The sequence below is a fragment of the Poecile atricapillus genome, chromosome 8, assembly GCF_030490865.1.
Source record: "Poecile atricapillus isolate bPoeAtr1 chromosome 8, bPoeAtr1.hap1, whole genome shotgun sequence".
NCBI lineage: Eukaryota > Metazoa > Chordata > Aves > Passeriformes > Paridae > Poecile > Poecile atricapillus.
The window spans coordinates 26108758-26132822 of NC_081256.1; the positions used below are offsets into that span (position 1 = coordinate 26108758).

General features: G+C 49.0%; 1 protein-coding gene across 1 annotated transcript; it reads left to right on the plus strand.

The window, feature by feature from the left end:
• Positions 1 to 10756: 10756 nt before the first annotated feature.
• Positions 10757 to 22993, plus strand: CCNL1 (cyclin L1). Its single transcript, XM_058843748.1, has 11 exons — positions 10757 to 11138; positions 11327 to 11401; positions 11562 to 11671; positions 17555 to 17675; positions 18088 to 18152; positions 19406 to 19505; positions 19633 to 19737; positions 19971 to 20112; positions 21170 to 21281; positions 21403 to 21501; positions 22304 to 22993. The coding sequence occupies exons 1-11, from the start codon at positions 10884 to 10886 to the stop codon at positions 22653 to 22655; spliced, it is 1536 nt and encodes a 511-aa protein (XP_058699731.1). The 5' UTR covers positions 10757 to 10883; the 3' UTR covers positions 22656 to 22993.
• The last annotated feature ends 1072 nt before the right edge of the window (positions 22994 to 24065 follow it).

The window sequence follows — 24065 nt, forward strand, 5'->3', positions numbered from 1 at the left end:
TGACAGAGCTGCAGCTGCAGGGATTTAGGGATAATGTGCAGTGGCAGAGGGATAACGTGGGCATGGAGAGGATGAGCAGGATCTGCTGATGGAAGGAGGGGCTTGTGGCTCAGGACTGCTGGGGGTGGGGGAAGATTTTTGGCTCACAGGCCAAAAATGTGGAGCAGGAAAAGTTCACCTTAAAGAACAACATGATCTGTGAAGCTCCTGGATGTGCTGGAAGCTGGGTGGTGACCTGGAGAAAGCCGTGGTGTAGCCTGCTTGGTGTTGGACTCCTTGGGAAGAGTCCCAGGAGCAGGACACCTGCTCACATCCAGATGTTCTGGGCTTCAGGAGGTCCCAGCTGGTCCCACCCCGCTGCAGGTGCTGCTCTGGCTGCCAAGGGAAGCAGGTGAGTGTCCAGCACCTGGGCTTTGGTGTTATCCCAAAGGAGCCAAGAGCTTTAGGGACAGCCTTGCTCTGCTCCAGACAGAGAGGGAAGGGACAGTCAGTAATCTGGGGGAGCCCAGCCTGTGAAATCCATCAGTCTGAAATCCTAAATTGGTTATTTTGGTGTGGTGTGGGCATGGGAGAGCCAGAACTGCTCCGTGCAGGGCTGAGATTCTGGTGCTCTCATGAGCCATCCCTCTTTTCTGTTCAGCTCCAGTGCAGTGAAAATGGTAATTATAGTAAATTAGGACTTTTCTCTTGATAGTGATGTATGCAAATGGGCTTTAAGGGAACAATTGAATTGTGCTGATCCCTTCTGGGGCTCCACGGTGCCACCAGAGCAGACGTCTGGCACGGTTTGAGGGCAGAATCACCACAGGTCTTGTTCTGCTGCACAACAGGGTCAAAGTCTTTCTTCCAGCCCTCCTGGCAATAGCTGCAGGCCCAAAAGGGCCACAAAATCAGAATTAACACATTTTGAACCTGACATAATCCTTTATTAGTACTAATACAGGAGAAATGTGGAGTTTCCCTTCTAAAGATCCCTGAGATTCCCACCCTGTCCCTGGAGGGGCTGAGCCCCTCGGCCTCCCTTCCCTGCCAGGGGGATCAGAACTGCAGGATCCACTCCTGACTCCTGCCCTGCTCTGTCAAAGCTGCTGGACACAGGCACCACACCCTGGCGGTGATTTCGATTTTATTTTTTTCCCCCCAGTTTAATTCACCTCAAAATTGAGTTTAACCTGAGGTCACACACAAATGTGAGGAAGTTTTGGGTTGTTTGGCAGTAAAGTGCTGCCTCCTGCTGGGTGCAGGGCCCTGGAAAAGAGACTGCTCAGGGATTTATTACAGAGGATTCCCTTCACCTGAAATTTGGAAAAGGCTTTGCAGAGATTGCTGAGCATTATCATTGCATACACTTGCCAAACCCCATGCTTTTAATAGTTTAGGGAAATACTAAAAAATGATATTCTAAGTCTTTCCAGAAACTCTATAAGGCTTAAACCATCTTTAAGAATCTCCTGGTTCAGACTCTGATCTGCTCCAAAAATGAGTGACAGAATTACTCAGTGATGTTGACTAAAATGAGATTTATATTAACAACAAGCCTTACTCTAATAGATGATACTATACACTGTGGGGAAACTTTGATCATAAAGGCAGAAATCCCTTTTTCTGTCAATCCTTGAACAAAATTTCTTCCCACATCCTCATAAATGACTCATTAACGTGGTTTTTAAAAATTAATTTTATTTCTTTGTGTAATTCCCTTAACTAACAGGAACTGAAAATATTCTGAGACATGGATATCCCAGACTAAATTTATACACCAGTACACCCTGGCAATGTACACCTTCTGTATGCTTAAATGTCAATTTTGGTGCTCTGGGGTTGGAGAGCTTATTGATGACACCTATAACTAATTACTTCAAATAACCAATTTATTCTATTTACAAAGTGTTGTCAGTGGCAATATCTGGGTGTGTTCAATATTGCTGTTGCTCTATCAATAAGGAAAATCTTGCCTGGATATTCTCACTTTGATTTCCCTCCCTTTCCTGGGCAGGCTCTTGCTGTTCATGTCCCTTTTGCCTGTCCAGGGATGGAGGGGGTGACACAAAAATAACCATCCTGAGGCTTTTCTGCAAAACCCCAAGAACCCACTAGATGGCAAACAACCCCTTGGAAAAGCCCACAAATGCTGCTCTCTTCTTTAAACCGAGCCAGCGACATTCACCACTGGCAAATCGTTAATGGAATTATATTTTGGCTTTTGGTTAACTCCAGACTACAGCGAAGTCTGTCAAAGAAAAAAAAACATTGGTAAGATATGAATGTAAAAGCTGTTTCACACTCTTGGGTGATGAGGGACAATAGGAGCTTTTACATGGAATGGTTTGGGGTGGAAGGGACCTTGAAAGGGACACCTGCCACTGTGCCACGGTGTTCCAGGGGCAGGCACAGTTGAAATAACAGAGGTTCAGGTTAAATGTAAGGAAAATTAAATTTTACCATCAAAGAAGCTTGAATGAACCAGTTTGTCCAGAGAGTCTAGGTAGTCTCTGTCCATGGAGATTTTGAGGACTGGATAAAGCCGTGAGTATCTTGTGCTGAAATCACAGTTAACCATAAACAGAAGACTCCTTCCATTCTGAATTCTCCAATGTTCCTTTAATCCTGTATCTGACAGAAATGCAGAGTATGATAATGAGTTCAGAATATGATAATGAGTTCAGGATATGATAATGAGTTCAGAATATGATAATGAGTTCAGAATATGATACTGAGTTCAGAATATGATAATGAGTTCAGAATATGATAATGAGTTCAGAATATGATAATGAGTTATTTGTGTGTCCCCACTCTCCCAGGGAGGAATTCCCTCCCCAGATCTGTGTTCACTCTCCTGTCAATGTCATACACACCTCAATGAGGTTCTGCTGGGTTTCTGCACTGCCCTGCTCTGCCCATAAAGACACAATTTCAGCCTTTATTGCAGTCAGTGGGAAATTTGCCACTGACTCAGTTTGGTGGAGATTTCACTCAGATACTGCAGAAGTCCCTGACAGAGCAGTAGATAAAGAGGCAAGGACCTGATGGCCCTGATCTTTCTGCTGTGACTCATCCTCTGAGGAGGAAAAAATAGCATAAAAGACCTCTTGGGGTTAAGGAGACACCTGAAAGTGCTTTAAACGCAGAACAAACTTGCAAAGCCATGAAGAAATGTTTGAGGAGCTCACAGACCATGACAGGAATTGGTTCCTGCAGGGAGAGCAGGGGCCAGCTGACATCACCCCAGCTCTACCCTCGCTCTGCTCTGTGCCCTCCTTGCTTTGCCAACTGCTGTTTTAACCCTCGGGTGATAGAAGTAACAACCTGTTTAATATTAAAGCACACGAAAAAAGCTCTTCCTCACGAGCAGAGCAGTGAGTTGTGGCCACAAAAACCCAGCAGCAGAGCAGGAGAGGGTGCCAGCCCCTCAGAGCCCTTCCAGAGCAGATGTGAAGAGCCCAAGAGCCCTCCTGGCTCCTCTGACCGTGCACACACAGAGCTGATCTCCCTGACCTCGCCTCACCCCTGCAGATCACAGCTCAGTAAATGCAAATATGCACAAGGTGAAGTGGTGAAAGATTTGTTTGGTATTTACATGAGGTGAAGCATCTCTGGAGGGGCTGTGTCTGTGCAGGGGAAGCACCTGCTGGCACCGTGGGCTGCTTGCAGCTCTACATTTCCTTCCCTGTGATCAGATGAGATGGTTTTGGTGAGAGCCCTGTCCTCTGCTGCAGGATGTGGCCTGGGTGTGCTCACATGGGGCCTCTCGGGGCTCACAGACTCTCCAGGGCCATGTCCCAGGAGTCTGGCTGGGACAGGCACCTGTGGCTGCTGCTGCACAGCAAGGTCCCTGTGGGGCTGGGGTGTCCCTGTAGGATTGGGGTGTCCCTGTGGGATTGGTGTCCCTGTGGGGCTGGGGTGTCCCTGTGGGGCTGGGGTGTCCCTGTGGGGCTGGGGTGTCCCTGTGGGATTGGTGTCCCTGTGGGATTGGTGTCCCTGTGGGATTGGTGTCCCTGTGGGGCTGGGGTGTCCCTGTGGGACTGGGGTGTCCATGTGGGATTGGTGTCCCTGTGAGACTGGGGTGTCCCTGTGGCATTGGGGTGTCCCTGTGGGATTGGTGTCCCTGTGGGATTGGTGTCCCTGTGGGACTGGGGTGTCCATGTGGGACTGGGGTGTCCCTGTGGGGCTGGGGTGTCCATGTGGGACTGGGGTGTCCCTGTGGGACTGGGGTGTCCCTGTGGGACTGGGGTGTCCCTGTGGGATTGGGGTGTCCCTGTGGGGCTGGGGTGTCCATGTGGGACTGGGGTGTCCCTGTGGGACTGGGGTGTCCCTGTGGGACTGGTGTCCCTGTGGCATTGGGGTGTCCCTGTGGGACTGGTGTCCCTGTGGGATTGGGGTGTCCCTGTGGGATTGGGGTGTCCCTGTAGGATTGGTGTCCCTGTGGGATTGGTGTCCCTGTGGGATTGGTGTCCCTGTGGCATTGGGGTGTCCCTGTGGGATTGGGGTGTCCCTGTGGGACTGGGGTGTCCCTGTGGGACTGGTGTCCCTGTGGCATTGGGGTGTCCCTGTGGGACTGGTGTCCCTGTGGGACTGGGGTGTCCCTGTGGGACTGGGGTGTCCCTGTGGGGCTGGGGTGTCCCTGTAGGATTGGTGTCCCTGTGGGATTGGGGTGTCCCTGTGAGATTGGTGTCCATGTGGGATTGGTGTCCCTGTGAGATTGGTGTCCATGTGGGACTGGGGTGTCCCTGTGGGACTGGGGTGTCCCTGTGGCATTGGGGTGTCCCTGTGGGATTGGCGTCCCTGTGGCACTGGGGTGTCCCTGTGGCACTGGGGTGTCCCTGTGGGATTGGGGTGTCCCTGTGGCACTGGGGTGTCCCTCTGGGCCATGCCAGGGTTGCTAACACAGTCTGGGTGGGCAGAAAATGCCCCAAGGCCCCCAAAGCCCTGAGCCTGAGCAGCGAGGCAATTCCTGGTTAAAGCTATTCCATCTTAAACAGATTTAACTTGGCAATGCTCACTTGGGCTCAGCCTGCTGGCCCAGGTGAGCACAGGTGATGCTGAGCTTTGCAGGCTGAGTGTCACAGTCATGACTGAAACACACACTGCACTTGCTGGCTTCTCCATGTCCACAGGTTCCTCACTCCTGGAGGTGGTTTGTCCATTCCATGTCCACAGGTTCCTCACTCCTGGAGGTGGTTTGTCCATGTCCAGTGTTCCTCACTCCTGGAGGTGGTTTGTCCATGTCCAGTGTTCCTCACTCCTGGAGGTGGTTTGTCCATTCCATGTCCAGTGTTCCTCACTCCTGGAGGTGGCTTGTCCCTGCTGGCACACACTCCTCAGCTGCTGCCCCACAAAAGCCAGGTAAGCCTGGCCAGCCAAGCCAGCTTCATCTTTCTTTTTCTGTCCTTCAAAGCTGAAGACTCATGAGGAAAGCTCTAAAAATAGTTTCTGGCTCTCATGGTAGTGACAAATGTCCTCCTGGCGGAGCCGGAGCTATATCAGTGCCTGACGTGGGCCGTGCAGGACACAGCCTGTTCTCCTCTGTCCCTCTGTGCCAGTGGCTCTGCTGTGACCTGCTCCAGCTCAGCTCCCTGCCCTGCACCTCCCTGCTCCCTCCTGCAGCTCCAGCCCGCTGGGCTGGGACAGCCCTGGGACACACACAGAGGACAAAGGAGGGGACCGCACCCCAAGGACAATCCAGGCATGATCCCTGCTCAGGGATTCTCCAGCAGGATGATCCAGGGGGCACGAGCCTCTCGCTGAGCAGAGAGGGTTTGGGAAGCTGCTCCATACTCAGTACCATCCTCTCCCAGCTGCTGTTTTCCCAGTTTTCTAACCCCAGCTGGGAATCCCAGCAGACCCACAGGCAGATGGGATTGCAAGGGCTGGTGGGGATGTCACCCAGGCTGGCTGTGCGCTTCTCCCCGTTCCCAGAAGGGTTTGTCACCCGTCAATTCTTGGCTGTCCAAGGGATGGAGCTGTGCCACCGCGGGGACATGAAGCAGCCTGTTTGTTCCTGTCACACCTTCTCGGTTTCGGGTGTCACCAGCGCTGCTGAGTCAAAGCTGGGGCTCAGCAGAAACCACCTGGCAGCAGAGATGTCACCACAGGGCTGTCACACCTCGGGACAATCACCTGCTCTCCTTCCACCCTCTGGAGCTGCCCACACAGAATTCCAGCTGCTCGTGGCCGGGCCATGCAGAGCCGCCCTGCGCAAGAGCTGACACTGCTCACACCCAACCTCTCCAGAGAGAGCAGCCCAGAGATCCAGCCTTAAAGGTTGTTATTGTTGCTGATCTACACCTCAGTGGGACCTGATAAGATCCAATAAATCCAATTCCACGTGCTTTTCCTGGAACACCAGAGTGTCTCAAGGAGAAAAGCAGGGCTGAGTTTAAATGTGCTGGAAAACACAAATTGAATTTCAGTGCCTTCAAACCTGATGCTCAATTTGTAAATGCATCAAACTGCTATATTTGAATGTTTATTTAAATTAATACTATTATTGCAAAGAGGTGAGCTGTTGAACATCAGTCTGTAGGAAAAACTGATTTTAATACATGGTGAGTATTCCTTAATTCCTTCTTTTCTCAATGCTCTGCACTGCTTTGATGGAAGTTCAAGGGATTTGTGTGTGTTGTGATGGGAAACCTGAAGCTTCGAGTCCATAAACTCATGAATTGAGAGAAACAGGTTTCATTTAGGCACTACAATTTTGAAAAGTCTACAAAACACAAAAATTCAGATTTACTTAGAAAACAAAAGGCAACAAGTATTGTGCCTTGAGTATGAGGTTTGAAGAGCACCAATTTTCCAGTTCTGCAGTGAATTTTACATTCTAGATGACAGAAAAATTGGGGAAAAAAGACAAAACAAAACCAACTTGCTTTCATACACGAACAATGTTTAAATCGTTTCTTGATAAAGACTTTAAGCCACTCACCAAGGCTGCCTCCACTGCAGTAAACAAGAAACGAGAGGAATTTCGCTGAAACCAAGGAGGGATTGGGGAGTGGAAGGTAAAGGCTCGGTTAACCTGAAACAGAGAAACATTTCCAGCCAAGTGTATCCCAAGTGTCCTGGTTTCACAGGCGGTTATTCACGGTTCGAACTGCAGGGTGTGACTCCACTGCTCAATTCCTCTTTTCTCTTTCAAAACCAGTGAGTAAGAGCTTAAAGAACTCGCCCTCTGGGAACGATTTCAAATAATCCTCCTTGTTCCTCTGAGCTGCTCATTCAGAGCCCCAAATTGGAGTCTCTATAATTCTTTCATAAAGGTATCTAACGAATTTCTCTTCAAGTTATAATTTGGCAGAGCAAAACACTGTTTATCCAGCTGGAATAAATCCCAGTGCCAAGTTTTTTTGGCACCAAACTTCTACATCAGTGCAAACCCAGTACTCGACACATGTGGGTGTTGTACTTGCCATCAGAAGCCCTGTTCCAGCTGATAATGCTGATTTTTATATCACTGAGATGGAAGGGAATTCCAGATTCTCAGTTAATTTATCACATTCAGCATGAAAAATTAAAGTCAATCTCCTTAATTGATAGAAACTTGATAGAAATAAATTTTAACTTGAAAATTAGAAACTTAGAAATTCTAACTTGATAGAAATAAAAAGAAATCGACTTTCAGCTAATGTTTTACTTTGGAGATTTTAGAATTTAATGAATAAATTGATCAGCAAGTTGATCTAAGCATATTCTGCCCTGTTTTAGTCTCATCTATTTGATATGACAGCAGAGATTTTTAAATATCAGCTCATGTCAAAACATTTTGCTGCCTAAATTCCTGTCACATTGCTTTCTTACAGCCATCATTCTTCAAGGAAATCAGATTTTTCTGTCATCACAGATTCTTATTTTCCCAAAATAATCCTTTCCTTTCTGCTAAGATAATTGCACACTATAATTTGTAGTAATTTGCTAAGAAAGTTTTTGTATTTTGTTCTGGGAAACATTTGCTGCCAAGCCTGTAAATCCTGAGGGGATTTAGGCTCTCATTTGGGATATCCAAAACTCACTTTCCATGAGGTGTTTCCTCTTTTCCTTTTTGTTGTAACTCAGCTTTGGTGTCTCTGGCTGCAATCAGACACCTGGAAAAACAAACTCAGTTTACATTTGTGTATAAGTGATTTAAAGAGGCACTTCCATGGCCTGCAGAGTTCCAGGCCAAAGGAACTCCAGGAGAACCAGGCTGGTTAATGCCTCATCATGACTCAAGCAGCAATTATTGATTGATGCTATTTTCCAGCAGTGTCCTGGCAACAAAGCTCTGCTCCTGCTGCTGAGGGGACAAGGCACTGCTCACCTTTATCAAGTTGGAAAATATTCATATTAAAACGTCAAGGATGCGTAAGAATGGTCAGGAGGGTCGAGCTGCGTAAGAAGAGCAAGCACAAATCTGTCCAGCTTTTTGAAATATCAAAGTGTAACCTGGAAAACTGGAGTGCATTAAAAGCAATAAATGATGGGTGTGTGCATGGAAAAAAAAAAAAAGAAGTGGGTAAATTCCACTGTGCTGACACCTGCTGCTTCCATGACTCGTTTTTCCTCCTGTCCTTTGGCACACAGCTGTACCTGGGAGGGAAATGGAAAGTGCTGCTCGCCTTCTGCAAATACCACATAACCCGGGGTTTTCACTTCAGGCTAATCTCTGAGGGTCAGAGAACCGAGTCAACTCCTCCCAGCTCTGCTTTTATTACTATTTCTTTAATCTCCAGTGCATTCCGTGGGCTGGAAATTGCTGTTGCCATTGCCGAGGTGTTTAGCACCAGCATTGTGGGTTCACAGGATATTTTTTGGCTCTGCTATCACAGCTCCAAAGACTGTTCCAGGTTTCTAAAAGGCCAGTGCCGTCCCAAGTTGGTGGTGAGATTTTTTTTTTCATTCTGTGTAAAATTGTATTTAAAATCTCAGGGATTGTACAGCACATGCCTATAGGAGGGGAGGTTGTCAAAGGGCCAGGAAAATAGGGTGAACTATTCCAAATAACTGAATAATAAATAATGTCCTTTTCAAATATCCAGGATCCCTGCTGAGTCATGAACCTGCACATAAAACAGCTCCAAATTAAATGCTTTATTCCCATTTAAGAAACACTGTTTTTGTGTTACAGACTCTGAAGCCCCAAACTATACGAGGAAAAGAAGGGTAAAAACCAAACGTACTGTGGAGACCTTTCTAAAAGACGTGTTTGTAAAACTAGAGAGGTTTATTAATGACTGTAACCATGACGCAAATAAGGCGCTGCTCCACACCTCGTGAGGGTGATGAGGATGGGCAGACCACGAGCACCTTGGCCTCTTCCTCAGGGCTGATCCCATGGATCCTGAGGGAGCTGGGAAAGGGCTGGAGAATTCCTGAGGGAGCTGGGAAGGGGCTGGAGAATTCCTGAGGGAGCTGGGAAGGGGCTCAGCCTGAAGAAAAGGAGGCTCAGGAGGAATTTCTGGCTCTGCACAAGTCCCTGCCAGGGTGTTTTGGGCTCTGCTGCCAGGGAACAGGGACAGGAGGAGAGGGAACGGCCTCAGGCTGGGCCAGGGGATCCTCAGGTTGGATATCAGCAGCAATTTCTCCATGGAAAGGATGGTCAGGCCTTGGCAGGGGCTGCCCAGGGAGGTTTGGAGTCACCATTCCTGGAGGTGTCCAAGGAAGGTGTGGACGTGGCGCTCAGTGCTCCACCACCGGACATGGGCCGGTGATAAGGCGGGGCTCCGTCACAGCTTGGACTCGATGGCTTTTCCCAACCTCTGGGAATCTGGGACTGTTCATGAGGGACCCCCGCGGACTCGGGCAAGGCGGGGCCACCTCCTGCTCCCCACACAACATGGCGGGCTCGGCCCCTCAGGCGCCGCTGCCACTCAAACCCAGCGAGCCAATCAGAGCCCGAGTCTGCCGCGGGGGGCGGGCTCTCCCGATTGGCGCGCGCATGCGGTTACGGCCGCGGAGGGATCTGGGGCGCTCGGCGCGGCTCAGTACTGTGGCTCTTCCCAGAAGTGACGCATCCGCCGGGGCTGTCCCGGTCATCGCGTCCCGCGTGGTCGCAACAGCGGAGTCATATCGCGACATGGGGCCAGGCCGGGAGCGCCGAGACAGCGGAGCCATGTCGCGACATCGGGCCAGGCCGGGAGCGCTGAGACACGGCCGGCGCCGCTCGGGATCGCGGTGTCCGGAGCCGCGGCGGGTGCGGCGCGCTTGGCCGCTGTGCTCTTCCGCGCGTGTGGCCATGTGGGAATGTTTCCTCATTTATTGTGAATTTATTACTTACAACGACTAAAACTGGTTCGCTTTATTGTTTTCCCTTAATAAATGAACTTGGAGGTAACTTTGCGCTGGACGTTTCTAGTCTGGGAAGGCGCAGCCCACCTTTCGTCAATAATAACCCGCAACCAGCTTATTTTTATTCAAACCCATGTGGGGTTTTTTTTTCCCGATGTGACAGATTCCGAGCACCAAAAACTTAAAAGACAGGGCTTGGATCCAGGACCCGAGCCCTGGTTAAACACTTAGACAGAATTTCTGTATTTTTTTAATATATATTTTAATATTTATTCCGTGTCTTGTCGCCGCTTGTGGCAGGGATTTGAGTGGATTGATCCCGAAAAATCCTTTCCAACCCCAACGGCTGTGGTTAAAGCGCGGTTTATCCGGCACCATTCCCGCTGCTGCGGCGCACACTCCGTTATTCTGTACTGCTTTACAGCCGGTCCTGTTCCCATTCCCGGTTCCCATTCCCGTTTCCCGGTCCCGTTCCCATTCCCGGGGCGTGTCCCGCGGACTCTTTTTTCCCGCCGCTCCCCGCGCGCGCGGCGCTGGCGCGTGCGTCACGCGCGGGACCGCGCAGTCGGCGCGCGGCCGCCGCCGGGAGCGCACCCGGACCCAGCGCTCGCTCCGCCGCCATGGCCGCCGCGCACCCGGGCCCCGCCGCGCCCGCCGCCCCCGCCCCGCCGCCCCCCGCCGCTCCGGGCATCCTCATCGGCGACCGGCTCTACTCCGAGGTGTCGCTGACCATCGACCACTCGCTGATCCCCGAGGAGCGGCTCTCGCCCACCCCTTCCATGCAGGACGGGCTGGACCTGCAGTGCGAGACCGACCTGCGCATCCTGGGCTGCGAGCTCATCCAGGCGGCCGGCATCCTGCTGCGGCTGCCGCAGGTGGGCCCTTGCCGGGGCTGGCAGGGGGGTGAGGGAGGAAGGGAAGGGAATGTCGGGCGCCGCCATTGTGGCGGCGGGAAGGGCGTGAGGCGGCGCGGGGGGGGCGGCGGTGCCTCACACAAAATGGCGGCGGCTGGGCCAGGGCACTGACTCTGCTCCTTCTCCCTCCTCCTGCTCTGCCCTCACAGGTGGCCATGGCGACGGGGCAGGTGCTGTTCCATCGGTTCTTCTACTCCAAGTCCTTCGTCAAGCACAGCTTCGAGGTGAGCGCGGCCCCGGGGCACCGGGAGAGGGCGGCTGGGGCGGCCACGCGCCACACAGGCCGTTCGCTTCGAGCCTGCCGGATTTGCTTCTTACTTACGTAATTCTCATTCTATCTGGCCTGAAAATTGTTTGCTTAACGGAAACGGGGCTTCTTTTCAGATTGTTGCTATGGCCTGCATCAATCTCGCCTCCAAAATCGAAGAGGCGCCTCGTCGGATAAGGGACGTGATCAACGTGTTCCATCACTTGCGGCAGTTAAGAGCAAAAAGGTAAGATCAGCTTCGTTATGAGCATAAACACCTGTTACCACTAATGTACGCTGCAGTTCTCGATTCACAGTATTTTTCCAGGCTAAGTTCAACGACCTAAAATTGAGAAGGGAGTGCCCGTTGGCTGCTGTGTAGGCAGTACAGTGCAATCTCGGCTGCTTCTGCTTTTGTTCACTTGGTAGACCCGTTTTCGTTGTTGATTTAGCTACAAGTTATGATTGGCAAGTATTTGTTTTAGTTTTAGGACCACGGTTGTAGTTTCAGGTATGTTTGTTGAATTTTTGATGTCTCGTAGTTACTGTAAGGTAATCTTAGTTGTGAGTAGCCAGTTAGTGAGTTGCTGTGTATTCTCCACTTTTTTAACCATACTCAGCAGTGCTGATGCTTTTCTCTCCTTGGTCTGTGGCTGTCCAAGTGTCCTTGTGGTGCTAAGAAAGTATCCCTTAAGAAGCTGAACTTTCAGTGGTGACAGTGTTGCCTATTAGAAGAAGCCATTTTAGGAGGTACCTGAGGAAAGGTCAGGTTTGGCCTGCAGTGTAACTGAGTGTGGGAGGCTGAAGGCGTTTTTAGGTGCAGAAGGCGAGAGCTGTGTTGTTCTGGTGCCGTGTTCCTGCCCAGGTGGAGAGGGGGCTCACCTGGCCGTGTGCAGGCGGGGTAGAGCTGTCCCAGTTGTGAGCACCGAATGCTGCTCTTTGTGTGTAAAGCAGCGTCTTTCACGTGCAATGCAAACTTGTGATGCATTGAAAGGAGGAAGGTGTGGTTGAAAGGAGTTCTCTAGGTTACTGTTAAGCACAAAATTTTTTTATTTCTGTTGGGCAGCAGTGTCAAAATCTAGGATTGGAGGCTTCAGCTTTGCTTCTGGTGCCTGATTGCTTAAAGCTTCAGGTACTCTGTAGTTACAAAAGGATTTTGTTTTAGCTACCGTGTCAAATTCACACTTTATTTCCCTGCCCTGTGTCACCAGGTGACGGCAGGAATTTAAACCCGTGTTGTGCAAGCTTTTCTGAGAAACAGAGTAGAAATCCCTTAGGGAAGCCAGCTGTTTGTTGGTGTCTTTATTCTGGTTATGCCTCTGTTGAAGCCAGAGCTTTGGCTTGGACTGCCTCCTGACGGTGTTGTGCTAGTTAGTTCTAGATCCAAGAAGGAAGAGTTGGTGTTACACTTTGGAATTTAGCTTTGTTCTGTCTGGCCTTTAAAGCTGTTCTCCCTGATGGCTCTGAGAGAGCTGTGTGAAGTTATGCCAGGTGTGAATTCAGTGGGATTGTCTTCCACATTTATTAAGGGAGTCTGGTTATTGGAACTACTGGAGCAGGCTCAGTGATTAGTAACATTCTGGCCTCCATCCAGGCAGTGAAGGTTAATTAATCATATGCCTTGCTTTTCTTTGCAACGAGAATACAAATTAGTTGTTTCTTTGTGCTGTGTGAAGGATCAGAGAAACTGAACTTAACCTGTGAATTTAAATCTTTCCAGCTAGCCTGTTCCAAATCCCAACTTGTGCATGTTACGTGGTGCCTAAAGTGCATCATGTCCAGAGAAATCGTGCACTGCTACCCATTATTTTCGGGAGAAATGGGTATTGTTGCTCTGCGATTCTGAGTGAATCTGCATGAAATTAACCTTAAAAATGCTGCAGTCTGATATTCAGACTTGCACACCCCCCCCTTTTTTTTTTTTTTAGCAAGCAGGATGTAAACGTTTTTCTGTACTTTTTACAAGCTGACAGTTCCATCACGTGTACACGTTATTAACTTCAACTCTTTTTTCCCTTGCAACCGACTATACAGCGACCAGCTACATTTACCAAAGCCTGGGTGATGTGGAGTGGTACATAAAGATGAAGCTGTCGTCATGGCAACAGTGAGTGAAGTATCGAAAATCCCCAAGGAGAAGCCAGTGCTCTGAGCATAGGTCACTGGAATCGGGGGACTAACAGGTTGGCCGCTGGTGAACCATTTGGAAGAACTCCTGTATCTTGTTATAAGCTTTTTTCTTTGCTGTCCAGGTTTTTAGAATACTAGCTTGACCTTTTTTTTTTATTTTTTACTGAAGCTAACACTTAGGCTGTAGTTAGTCTCTCACACACAACCCAGAACTGAAACAAGGCTGCTGTACTTTCTTTTTTAGTCTAGCATTTCTGTTAACTGAAGCTCTTAACCTGCACACGAATTTGGGGTAGTTTGGGTAGGCTTTGCTTTCTTTCTTAACCAGTTTTGGGTTCTTAGTTCCACTTTCTGGCTCTGTATAACTGCAGTTTGAATTCACAGTAAAACAAGGGTACGGAAGTCTTGAATTTGTACATTTTTATCAATTATGATGTAAGCAGTCCCTTCTATGTACCTGTTTGCAGAACTGGGAATTGCATTGGAATTTTCTTTCTATGAGACATGTAGTCAACTAAGGTGGTATTTCTAATGCTGAGAAGTAAGAAAAAGCTAAACAAGTGTTTTGGACAAGCATATTTTCTTTGGGATCTTTGACGAGCATATGTGATGTAGAACTGCATGTAAAAATGTTTGTGTGCATGGAGAAAAGCTCGTACTATGGAAAAACTGCTTTTTAAATAACTGTGTGCCAAAACCTCTCTGTTCTGAGCAAAGTGCAACTGTTGTTTAACTTGTAGAATGTAGTTTGAAGTTGATTTTTATTTCTTTTAACTGTGCCTGAAAGCTGCAGAAGGTCCTGAGACTGGAAATGTGACACGTGTGGTGCTGTAATCTCACATGGTGCTTTGAGGTGCTCAGTCAGCTGTTCCTCGCTCAGGGGCCCTGCAGTGGGGCTGCATTAATGACACACGTTCTTAGTGCCTTCAGACTGCCTGCAAACCTGTGCTGCTTGTGGTTGTGATCCTGGAGACAAACAGAGAACTGGTGTTCTTTTACTGACCAGCATAACAGATCTCTGCTCCTTGAAATGAGGTGCTGGTGCTCTGCTGTACTTGTCACAAGTGCTTTGCTCATTAGGAACAAAACTCCGTGCAGGGCACTGTTCCTCCAAGTATTAGTCATGCCAAAGACATCAAAGTTTAATATTACACCAAATGAAGCTACAGCTGTGTGGAGAACTTAGGTCTCATTTGTCAGAGTGATTTTATGAAAACGTATTTTTAATTTATTTGCTGTTAAAAACACATTACAGTGTGTGTTAATCTTCTGGGTTGTTACACAATCTAAATCCCAATCAAGTTTTGCATCTTAGGTGTTGGGTTGACTTCCCAGAGGGGCCACTGTGTGCTCTGTTCTAAAGATAAAGTCTTGCCTGGAGCTCCAGTGATGGTCTGTAGGAGCAGATTCCAAGTAGGAACTTGCAACACTCCTTGGCTGTACAGGGTTCGAAGCTTGTATTTCATATATAAGCTTATAAATTCTTTTTCTCTGGTTTGTTTCTTGGCCCCAAGATAATTCTTGGACTGAAAATTTAAGTGCAGGAAATGCACTGGCAAAGTTCCTCTTTTTTCTTAGTAGAAAACAAAGAAGTTTTTCAAAGGGGAATCTCTGAAGTTTGTGACTTGTAAATAATTGTTTACCAACATTGCAGAGTTGATGGCAAAAGTATTAAATTGGTGAATCAATGCAGTGGAGAACGTGGCTTGTGCCGGTACTAAGGTGCAGTAAAACACTTCAGTCTCCTGCAGATTTTTATTTTCCCTTGAGTGGATAAAAGGCTGTATTTGTCTGGAAGTCCTGGCTGGATAAACTGATTGTTTTCATGCCTTCCTTAGGGCTGTAGGACTTGTGACCAAAGGAAAATGGGACAACAAGGTAGAGCAACCCTGTTATTGCAGTAAAGGCTCCCCTCTGTCCTGCTGCGCTTGGAGCCACCTTAACTTCCCTCCAGAGTTCTCAGGGAATGCAGGGACATGAGGAAGGTGGGGTGGTGCATGATCCTGAGCACTGCCACTGGAGATTGCTTTAATAGACTGCAAGTCATGGCTCTCCTGAGAGTTAAACCTGAGATGTCCCACCTGTGATGCAGCTTTCTGCTGACAAACAGCCTGGACACCTGAACTCGCTCTGGGTGCTGCTCTGCACATCCTGTTGATGCTCGTGATCTTGAGATGAAATTGTGGGGAGCAATACTGAAGGAAATGTTATCAACACCAGTAAAATTGATGGGAGTGAATTGGAAGTGAATCAGCTTCACTGATGGGAAGAACTAAACTTGCTTGTTCCACTGTCCCACTCCAGAGCACTGTGATCAGCCTGTCTCTGTAGTGCTGAAGTGTTCAGACACCATCAGCTCCTCACTGAAGTAGTTACTCTAAAGAGGTCTGAAAAGCTTTTCTTCTTCAGTTAATTTTTGGGGAGAAAAGAAAAACAACAACCATAAACAAAAGGAAAAACAAATCTACTGATTTTGGGCTTCTTTAGAGGAGCTGGAATGAAAAACTTTGTATATTTGCCCTGCTGAGAGAGAGTAACACTTAACTAGAGAAGTTACTCTGCTGGAAGGTGGAAAACCTGGCATTTCATATAATGAGACAATACTTGAATTGCAGGTCCATCCTGGCACCAGGAAGCTGCAGTTGCTCATTCCAGAGCTGGGAGCTGCATCTCAGCCCCTTGGAAGGGCAGGGACAGCTCATGCTCCAAGTGCATGGTGATACAACAAGATGCTTTTAATAGAGAAGTTTGTTGTGTCCTTTGCCCATGGCCATCAGTGTCTGTCCAGGTGACTGCAGAGGTTGTGGCATAAACTGGATTATTCCAGCCTTGTCATTAAATTGACTCTTTCTTCCTGGGGTGGGAACCTTGGTTTTTTGAGTGTTTTTTTCTGTTCTGTGACCTAGCAGGGAAGTGAGATCCACTCATGGAATTGCAAGTTGGCAGTGAAATATTTTGTCTGATACAACAAAAGCTGTATCCACTTTTGAATCCACTTTGCATTACTTTTTTTTTCTACTGAAGGTAATGTGAAATAAATTTGTCACCAGTGCTTGGGGTGTATCATGTACACAGACCGTGGTTAATTAGAGCATAACAAGCTGCATAAAACATTATTCTGCTTTGGAAAGCACATGGAATGTGTGAGGCATATTACAGGGAAAAAGCTGGTCTGTCTTCAGGAGGAAGTGGATTAAAATATCCCATGTGGAATGTGGAAAGGTCAAGTCTGAGCACGGATAAAGCACAGAATATGCAATGGAGTGTTACACTTGTGCATCAGGTGTACAGAAGGTTACTGTGATTAAACATGCTGTGGACAGTTCAGGGGTTGGATTTGGAAGGAATTAGGATTGACAGTGCTGGAGTTTGCAATCTCTCTGAAATGAGCTGTTGTTTTGCAAATGCAAACAGCAGCAGGGTCATCCCTGGTACCACCAGAGAGGGGAGCAGAGTCCCAGGCAGACCCGTGCCTGTTTCCCAGGTTAATTCTGTGCTTCACTCAGCTTTTCACACATCACAGGGCAGGGCTGGCTTCTCTGAAGGGTGAACCAGCTGCTCTTCAGTGCTTAGGAAACTGCAATTTCTAGAGCACGAGTTGCTACTTTAATGCCAGTGAGAAGCCTGTTCTGGCTTACTTCTGCTTTGAAATCCTGCCTGGCAAAGGACTCCTTCTGCCACCTCTGCCACGGAGAGGAAAAGTTCTTGGGAGTGCCCCCATCAAGCCAACTCCTTCCAGCAGCTGGAGCAGTGCAGTTTGCATACACAGGAGCAGAAGGTTATTTTTTTTTTTTATCTCAGCCATCTAATCTGTAGCTAGCCAAAAGCAGCAACTAAACTAGTTTATCTAAACTTGGACAGCACAAGATTAATGCTTAAACTTGCTTGCAGGAGTTGAAAACCGGTTTCTGTTGCCATTAGTTGGTTGGAAGGGAAAACAGAGTTGCCGTTGTTTTTGGATATGCAAAACAGTTTTGATTTTATTTCTTGCAAACTATAGGACTCCAAGCCCCCTGATACTTGATCAGAACTACATAAACACCAAAAATCAAGTAATCAAAGCAGAAAGGAGGGTACTGAAGGAGTTGGGATTTTGTGTTCATGTCAAGCATCCTCATAAGGTGAGTTCTCAATAATAATGTAATTGTAATTCTTACTCTACCTTGGTGGCATCACTGGGAGCTGTGGAACAAGAAACACAGGTGTCAGAATGACCTGAATTGTTCTCTTTATTCCCCTGTAGTTATTAATGCTTTTGCCAGAGTACTTGGGCAAACAGCTGTATTGACTGTGAGAAAAGTCACTTCCCTGGGAAAGGGTGAAGGTGGCTGGTTTGAAAAGCAGTGAACTAAAGAACTGTCTGAAGGTGATGGGGTGACCTGAGGTCTTAGAGTGTGTGCTTGGAGAGGAGCCCCCATTGTTTGGGCACATTGTTGGATTTCATTTTTACATATGTATGTATTTGTTTCCTTGCTCCTGCTTTACGTGTTTAAACTGAGTCTTTTTTCTCTTTCCCCCCTCCTTATTCCTCAGATCATTGTTATGTATTTACAAGTCCTAGAATGTGAACGTAATCAAACCCTGGTACAGACAGCCTGGTAAGTTGCTATTTTCCATTCTTTTCCTAGCCAGGAAAATAGTAGCAGAAATAACAAGCCTGCTGATCCCTATGCAAAGCAATGAGATGTAAGTTACCACCCAAACACATTTGGACAATCTCCTGGTGCTTGTTTCTGCTTACTATTTTCATGGCTTGATTCCACCTGGGCGATGGAGAACTCAATTTAACTTTGTTCTTTTTTCTACTCTTTGATTGAAGGGTAGTCCCTGCTGGTAAGTCATAGAGCTCTGCCCTCTGCACCTCAGCCCATGACCTGGGGATGGCTGCTTTGGCTGCCCTTCTCTCCAGCCAAGCCAGTGCAAGCCTCAGCGAGTTCACTGCCGTCACCCAAAGCCATCGGGCAGCACCTCCTAGTTCTGTCCTGGCGCCAGGATTTGTATATTTGGTTCTAGAAGTAACTGTTACAACTGTTTCTCAATGTCTTTGTTGCCTACCTGCTGTTTGTTAAAGGACACGTGGGGGAGCATTCTGCCAGCATTTCTTTAGTTGATTTGCCATTTAAACTTGAATTAAACAGAGGACAGTGCATGCAGCATGTTCACTTAGCAGCCAGGCTGGGCATGGGGGTGTAGAGTCCTCACTGACTGACTGCTGTTCTCTCCCATGTGGGAATTTAGAAATCCATGGAGCTCTGGGCGTGTGCCATTGGCAGTGCCAGCCCTGTGCACCAGCAGGAGCTCAGGGGCCCAGTTCTAACTCACAGGTCTGTTCCAACACTCAGTGAGCACATGGGGTGCCTCTCCCTGGATGGAGTTAGTGGCTCCAAGCACAAATTGAAATGCAGTCAGAGTTTTATGAGCTCTGCAGGCTGCAGGTAGCCTCTGCATAATGCTAGATTGAAAATACACCTTGCTCTCCTGATGGCTCTTGAGTTCTACATTGATTTTTAAATACAAACCCATTGGTGATTAAGACAATCAGCTGGACAGATGCAAAGTTCTGGTTGAATTGTAACTCAGTGGACACTTCCCAGGGTTACTGAACCTAGGAAGTGGCTGTTCCACCCTGCTTGGATTTACTGCTGCACATTATTGCCTCGGGGTTTAAAGCAGTGGCAGTGGTGCAAACTGCCACAGAGTGACACATGTAAACATCCAGCACCACCTGGAAGAAATCACATGTTCAATGTAACAACAGAAAAAATAATAAAGTCAATTGAGTCTCCAGTATTATTATCCTCTGAAAGAAAAGCAAACTGGAGTTCCAAACTGGGCTGCTTTGTTTTTTCAGGAATTACATGAACGACAGCCTCCGGACGAACGTGTTTGTTCGCTTCCAGCCGGAGACCATCGCGTGTGCGTGCATTTACCTCGCTGCTAGAGCCCTGCAGGTGAGCCCTGGCTGCACTGAGCTCTGCCTTTCAGTGCTGCTGCTCTGCTTTCAAGGAAATTGATGGAAATATTTCAACAAAACCTCACCTGAAATCTCCATGAAGCTTCTCCTTGTGTGATTTTCAGATCCCGCTGCCCACCCGTCCCCACTGGTTCCTGCTCTTCGGCACCACGGAAGAGGAGATACAGGAGATCTGCTTAACAACTCTGAAGCTTTATACCAGAAAGAAGGTGAGCTTGACATGTTGGGGTTTGCTGCTCGATGCTCTCAGTGCAGCTTGAGCTGAGTTACAGTTGCCCAGAAAAGTTTGGGAATGCCCGATACAGGTGTGCTAATGGGAAGGGCTCCTCTAAGGAGAGAACAAATAAAAGTTACAGTTACAAGATCTGGACAGATTTTTCAGAACTGAGATGAAATATGAATTATGTTAGTTCAGCTTCTTACCTGGTTGTTACTTCCACAGCCCAATTACGAGTTTCTGGATAAAGAAGTAGAAAAGAGGAAAATGGCACTGCAGGAGGCAAAACTGAAGGCGAAAGGTTTAAATCCAGATGGAACTCCAGCACTCTCAACACTGGGTGGCTTTTCTCCTGCATCCAAACCATGTAAGTCTGTTTTCTGAACAGAAAAATCTTTCTCTTTTTTAACAAAGATTTTAATATTAGTCTCAAAACCTTGAAACCAGATTATAAATAAAGGAGATGCTTTAGTCCATATTTCCCCAGATAAGAGAGGGATATATTAATAATATGCACCCTTAAGAGAATGAGATAATGAAGCTGGAGTTGCTGTGTGTTCTGTGATGTGAAGAGAGGCTTTTTGGATTGAATTTGGGGGTGCTGCAGTAGCCTCTGTGGCCCCTTTAGCAGCAGGGATCTGTGAAAATTCCTTCCCCTGGTTGTTTTTAATGTCCTTGGCAGCTGATCTGGTGCAGTGAGGGCAGGACAGCTGCTGGGCAGGAAATGGAGGGGGGAGAGGCCCAGCACTGCCTTGGCAGCAGAGGGAATTAAATGGAACATGCATTTTAAACTGCCTGAACTGTCAGAGCTTCTCCTGAAGAGCCCTGAGTTTTCAGACCTCTTTGGGCTGGGCAGTGTGAGTTTCTCACAGAACAAGGGGAGTGTTTTCTGTGAGGAGGGAGCTGAGGTTGGAAGTTTGAAAGCAGGAGCTGTGGTGGGTTTAACAGCCCTTCCATGAAAGGTGAATCCATCTCTGGGCTGTACCAACTGTCTAGAGACAGATTGACTTCTTAACTAGGTAATTTTATTTGTTACTCATTTGTATTTGTGCCATTAATGTAAAGGTGAAATCTGTAATTTTGCCAGGCTGGCTTAATCCTTTCTGTAGCATTGGAAATAGATGGCAAGGTAACAAGTTCTGTATTGTGGGGGACACAAAGACAGCTTCTATTTTGTACCTTTTGGCCCCAGGTGAGCCTGGCTGTTTGCTCTGAAGATCCCAGTGCTGTTCCTCCTTCATGGGCAGAGGGTTTCCCCATGAATATCCCATTCCAGGAGTGAACATAAATGGAGAAATGGGATGGAATAATAGATGTAGAATTCATACCTACACTTGGTGCAAATCCTGGTGAAGGGATGTACAGTGTGTTTATGACAAAGGATGAATAAAGAACTAATTTTTGAATTGAAATTTAATTCTTAGCTTCCCCAAGAGAAGTAAAAGCTGAGGAGAAATCTCCAGTGTCTGTGAATACCAAAACCATTAAGAAAGAGCCTGAAGAGAGGCAGCAAACCTCAAAGAGCCCTTACAATGGGTAGGTACAACTGCTGATGGGAGAGCACTGGAGTGCAGATGCTTTCAGGTGCAGTGCAGGGAGCTCCTGCGGGCTCCTGGCGCTGTGGCAGTGCCTGAGCAGTTTGGTTTGTGCCCCACAGGCTGCGCAAGGAGAGCAAGAGGAGCCGCAGCAGCAGAAGCGCCTCCCGCTCCCGCTCCCGGACAAAGTCCCGCTCCCGCTCGCACAGCCCCCGCAGGCAGTGAGTGGGGTGGGGGGATTGGGGGGTCTGTCACGCTCTGCCCTGTAAATCCAGGGGGCTGCAGCAGGGCAAGGCACTGCCAGGAGCCAGGGGTGCTCTGAGTGCCGGCCAGCAAAACAGGGGAGGCTCTCGGTGCTGGGAGTGGAGCTGCTTTTAGGAGATGAGGCTGTAAAATTAGCCTGTAAAAAATTAACTGCACTGTACCTGAGGAGTCTGTGCTGGGGTTGGTCTTCACAAGGATCCCATAAGCAGTGAGAGCAGTCTCTGGGAGCACAGTGCCCTGGGGAGGGGAGAGGAGTGTCCCAGGTGTGCAGCCTCCTTGTGTCAGTGCTCCCTGGTGCAGCACCCAGCTCTTGCGGGCTCTGCCCTCTCATGGTACAGGAAGGGGGGAATGCAGTGAGAGCTGCTGCCTTTAGGTTGGGGGATCCTCAGAGTCTCCAGGCTCACATCTAAGCTGGAAACTGCCAACTTGGATCTCAGTGAAAAGGCAGCACCCAATCAGTGATCTGGTGTTGATGGAGGAGCCTTGGCAAGGTGAACAAAAGATGCTGCATTCTGCTTTTAGTTCGAGCTGTTTATTTCCAAATGAGCTCAACTAAAAGACTCACAAGAGTGGTTGGGGTTGGAAGGACTTTAAATCCCACATCAGTGACCCCAGCCTTCCATGGGGCAGGTTCTGAGACATTCCCTGTCCCCCCTCACTTATCCCTGAGGGACAAAGCCTGACTTTGCAGTGACCTGGGGAGCTGTAAGCACTGATTGCTGTTTGCTTTTCCCTCTGTAACTCTTGTCTCTCACACAGCTACAACAACCGGCGGAGCCTGTCTGGCACCTACAGCTCCCGCTCGCGCAGCCGCTCGCGCAGCCACAGCGGGAGCCCCCGGCGGCACCACAACCACGGCTCGCCCCACGCCAAGGCCAAGCACGGCCGCGAGGAGCTCAAGGGCGCCAGCAGACACGGCCACAAGCGGAAAAAGTCCCGCTCCCGCTCGCAGAGCAAATCCCGGGAGCACTCGGAGGCGGCCAAGAAGCACCGGCACGAGCGCGGCCACCACCGGGAGCGGCGCGAGCGCTCGCGCTCCTTCGAGCGCTCACACAAGGCCGGGAAACACCACGGCAGCGGCCGCTCGGGGCACGGCCGGCACCGCCGCTGAGCCCAGCCCTGCTGCTGAGCCCGGCTCTTGTGCTGAGCCCGGCTCTTGTGCTGAGCCCGGCTCTTGTGCTGAGCCCGGCCCTGCTGCTGAGCCCAGCTCTTGTGCTGAGCCCAGCCCTGCTGCTGAGCCCAGCCCTTGTGCTGAGCCCAGCCCTGCCGCTGAGCCCGGCCCTGCCGCTGAGCCCGGCCCTGCCGCTGAGCCCGGCCCTGCCGCTGAGCCCGGCTCAACTGCTGAGCCTGGCTCTGCCACTGGGCCTGGCTCTGCCACTGAGCTCAGCCCCACTGCTGAGCCTGGCTCTGCCACTGAGCTCAGCCCCACTGCTGAGCCTGGCTCTGCCACTGGGCCTGGCTCTGCTGCTGAGCTCAGCCCCACTGCTGAGTCTGGCTCTGCCACTGAGCTCAGCCCCACTGCTGAGCCTGGCTCTGCTGCTGAGCTCAGCCCCACTGCTGAGCCTGGCTCTGCTGCTGAGCTCAGCCCCACGGGCTGCAGGGCTGGCTCAGCCCCAGCTCCCGGCACCGAGCCAGGGACTGCTGGGCATGGCCAGGGCTGCAGCACCTGCAACCCCCATCTGGTTTTCTAAAAGGTGTAGAAGAGTTTTTTTTCTTTTGGGAAAGAAACTGTTACCAACTTTTGCACATAATACCTTAGCAGTATCCCAGAGGTGGCAAACGATCAGGTTCACTGTATGTATTAGAGTTGTGTATTGTTTATTGAGCTGAGAACTGGAGAAAGGATTTCTGTAAAAAAGCAAAACGTACCTTATTTTTATACCAGTCAATTGCAGACGCTTATATTTAAGTATAGTTATTTGTTTAAACATGGTGGAGACTTTCTTACACTGGTTTTAGTCTGCATGTGTTCAAAGATTTTTACAAGAAATAAAATATAAAGCTTTTTTTTTTTTTTTTTTTACTGCCTGTTGAATGCCAAATGTGTGGAAACTAAACTTGGTTTTCTTACACGGCTTTGATCCTTGTGCCTGAGTGGGACATGAGGTGTGGATGGGAGGGGAAAAGTGGGCAGGCTTTGGGTGTCTGTGTCCTCCTGGGGCTGCAGCAGTGGGAATAAATGGTCCCAGAGCTCTGAAGTGCAGTGGGATGAGCTGCTGGGACATCCCTGGAGCTGAGCCTGGAAAGGAGCGAGGAGGAATCACATCTGATTCTTCAGCTGCTGCTCAGGTCCCTGCATCCTGCAGGTGAGAGGGGTTTGCTCTCCTGCTCAGGTCCCAAACCCTGCATCCTGCAGGTGAGAGGTGTTTGCTCTCCTGCTCAGGTCCCTGGATCCTGCAGGTGAGAGGGGTTTGCTCTCCTGCTCAGATCCCTGGATCCTGCAGGTGAGAGGTGTTTGCTCTCCTGCTCAGGTCCCAAACCCTGGATCCTGCAGGTGAGAGGGGTTTGCTCTCCTGCTCAG

Bases quoted from the DNA above. Each gene is read 5' to 3' on its own strand.
- CCNL1 (XM_058843748.1), top strand. From the start codon at position 10,884: ATGGCCGCCGCGCACCCGGGCCCCGCCGCGCCCGCCGCCCCCGCCCCG. The intron at 20,113-21,169 runs GTAAGTCTGTTT...TTTAATTCTTAG, and splicing joins TTCTCCTGCATCCAAACCAT to CTTCCCCAAGAGAAGTAAAA. The intron at 21,282-21,402 runs GTAGGTACAACT...TGTGCCCCACAG, and splicing joins TCAAAGAGCCCTTACAATGG to GCTGCGCAAGGAGAGCAAGA.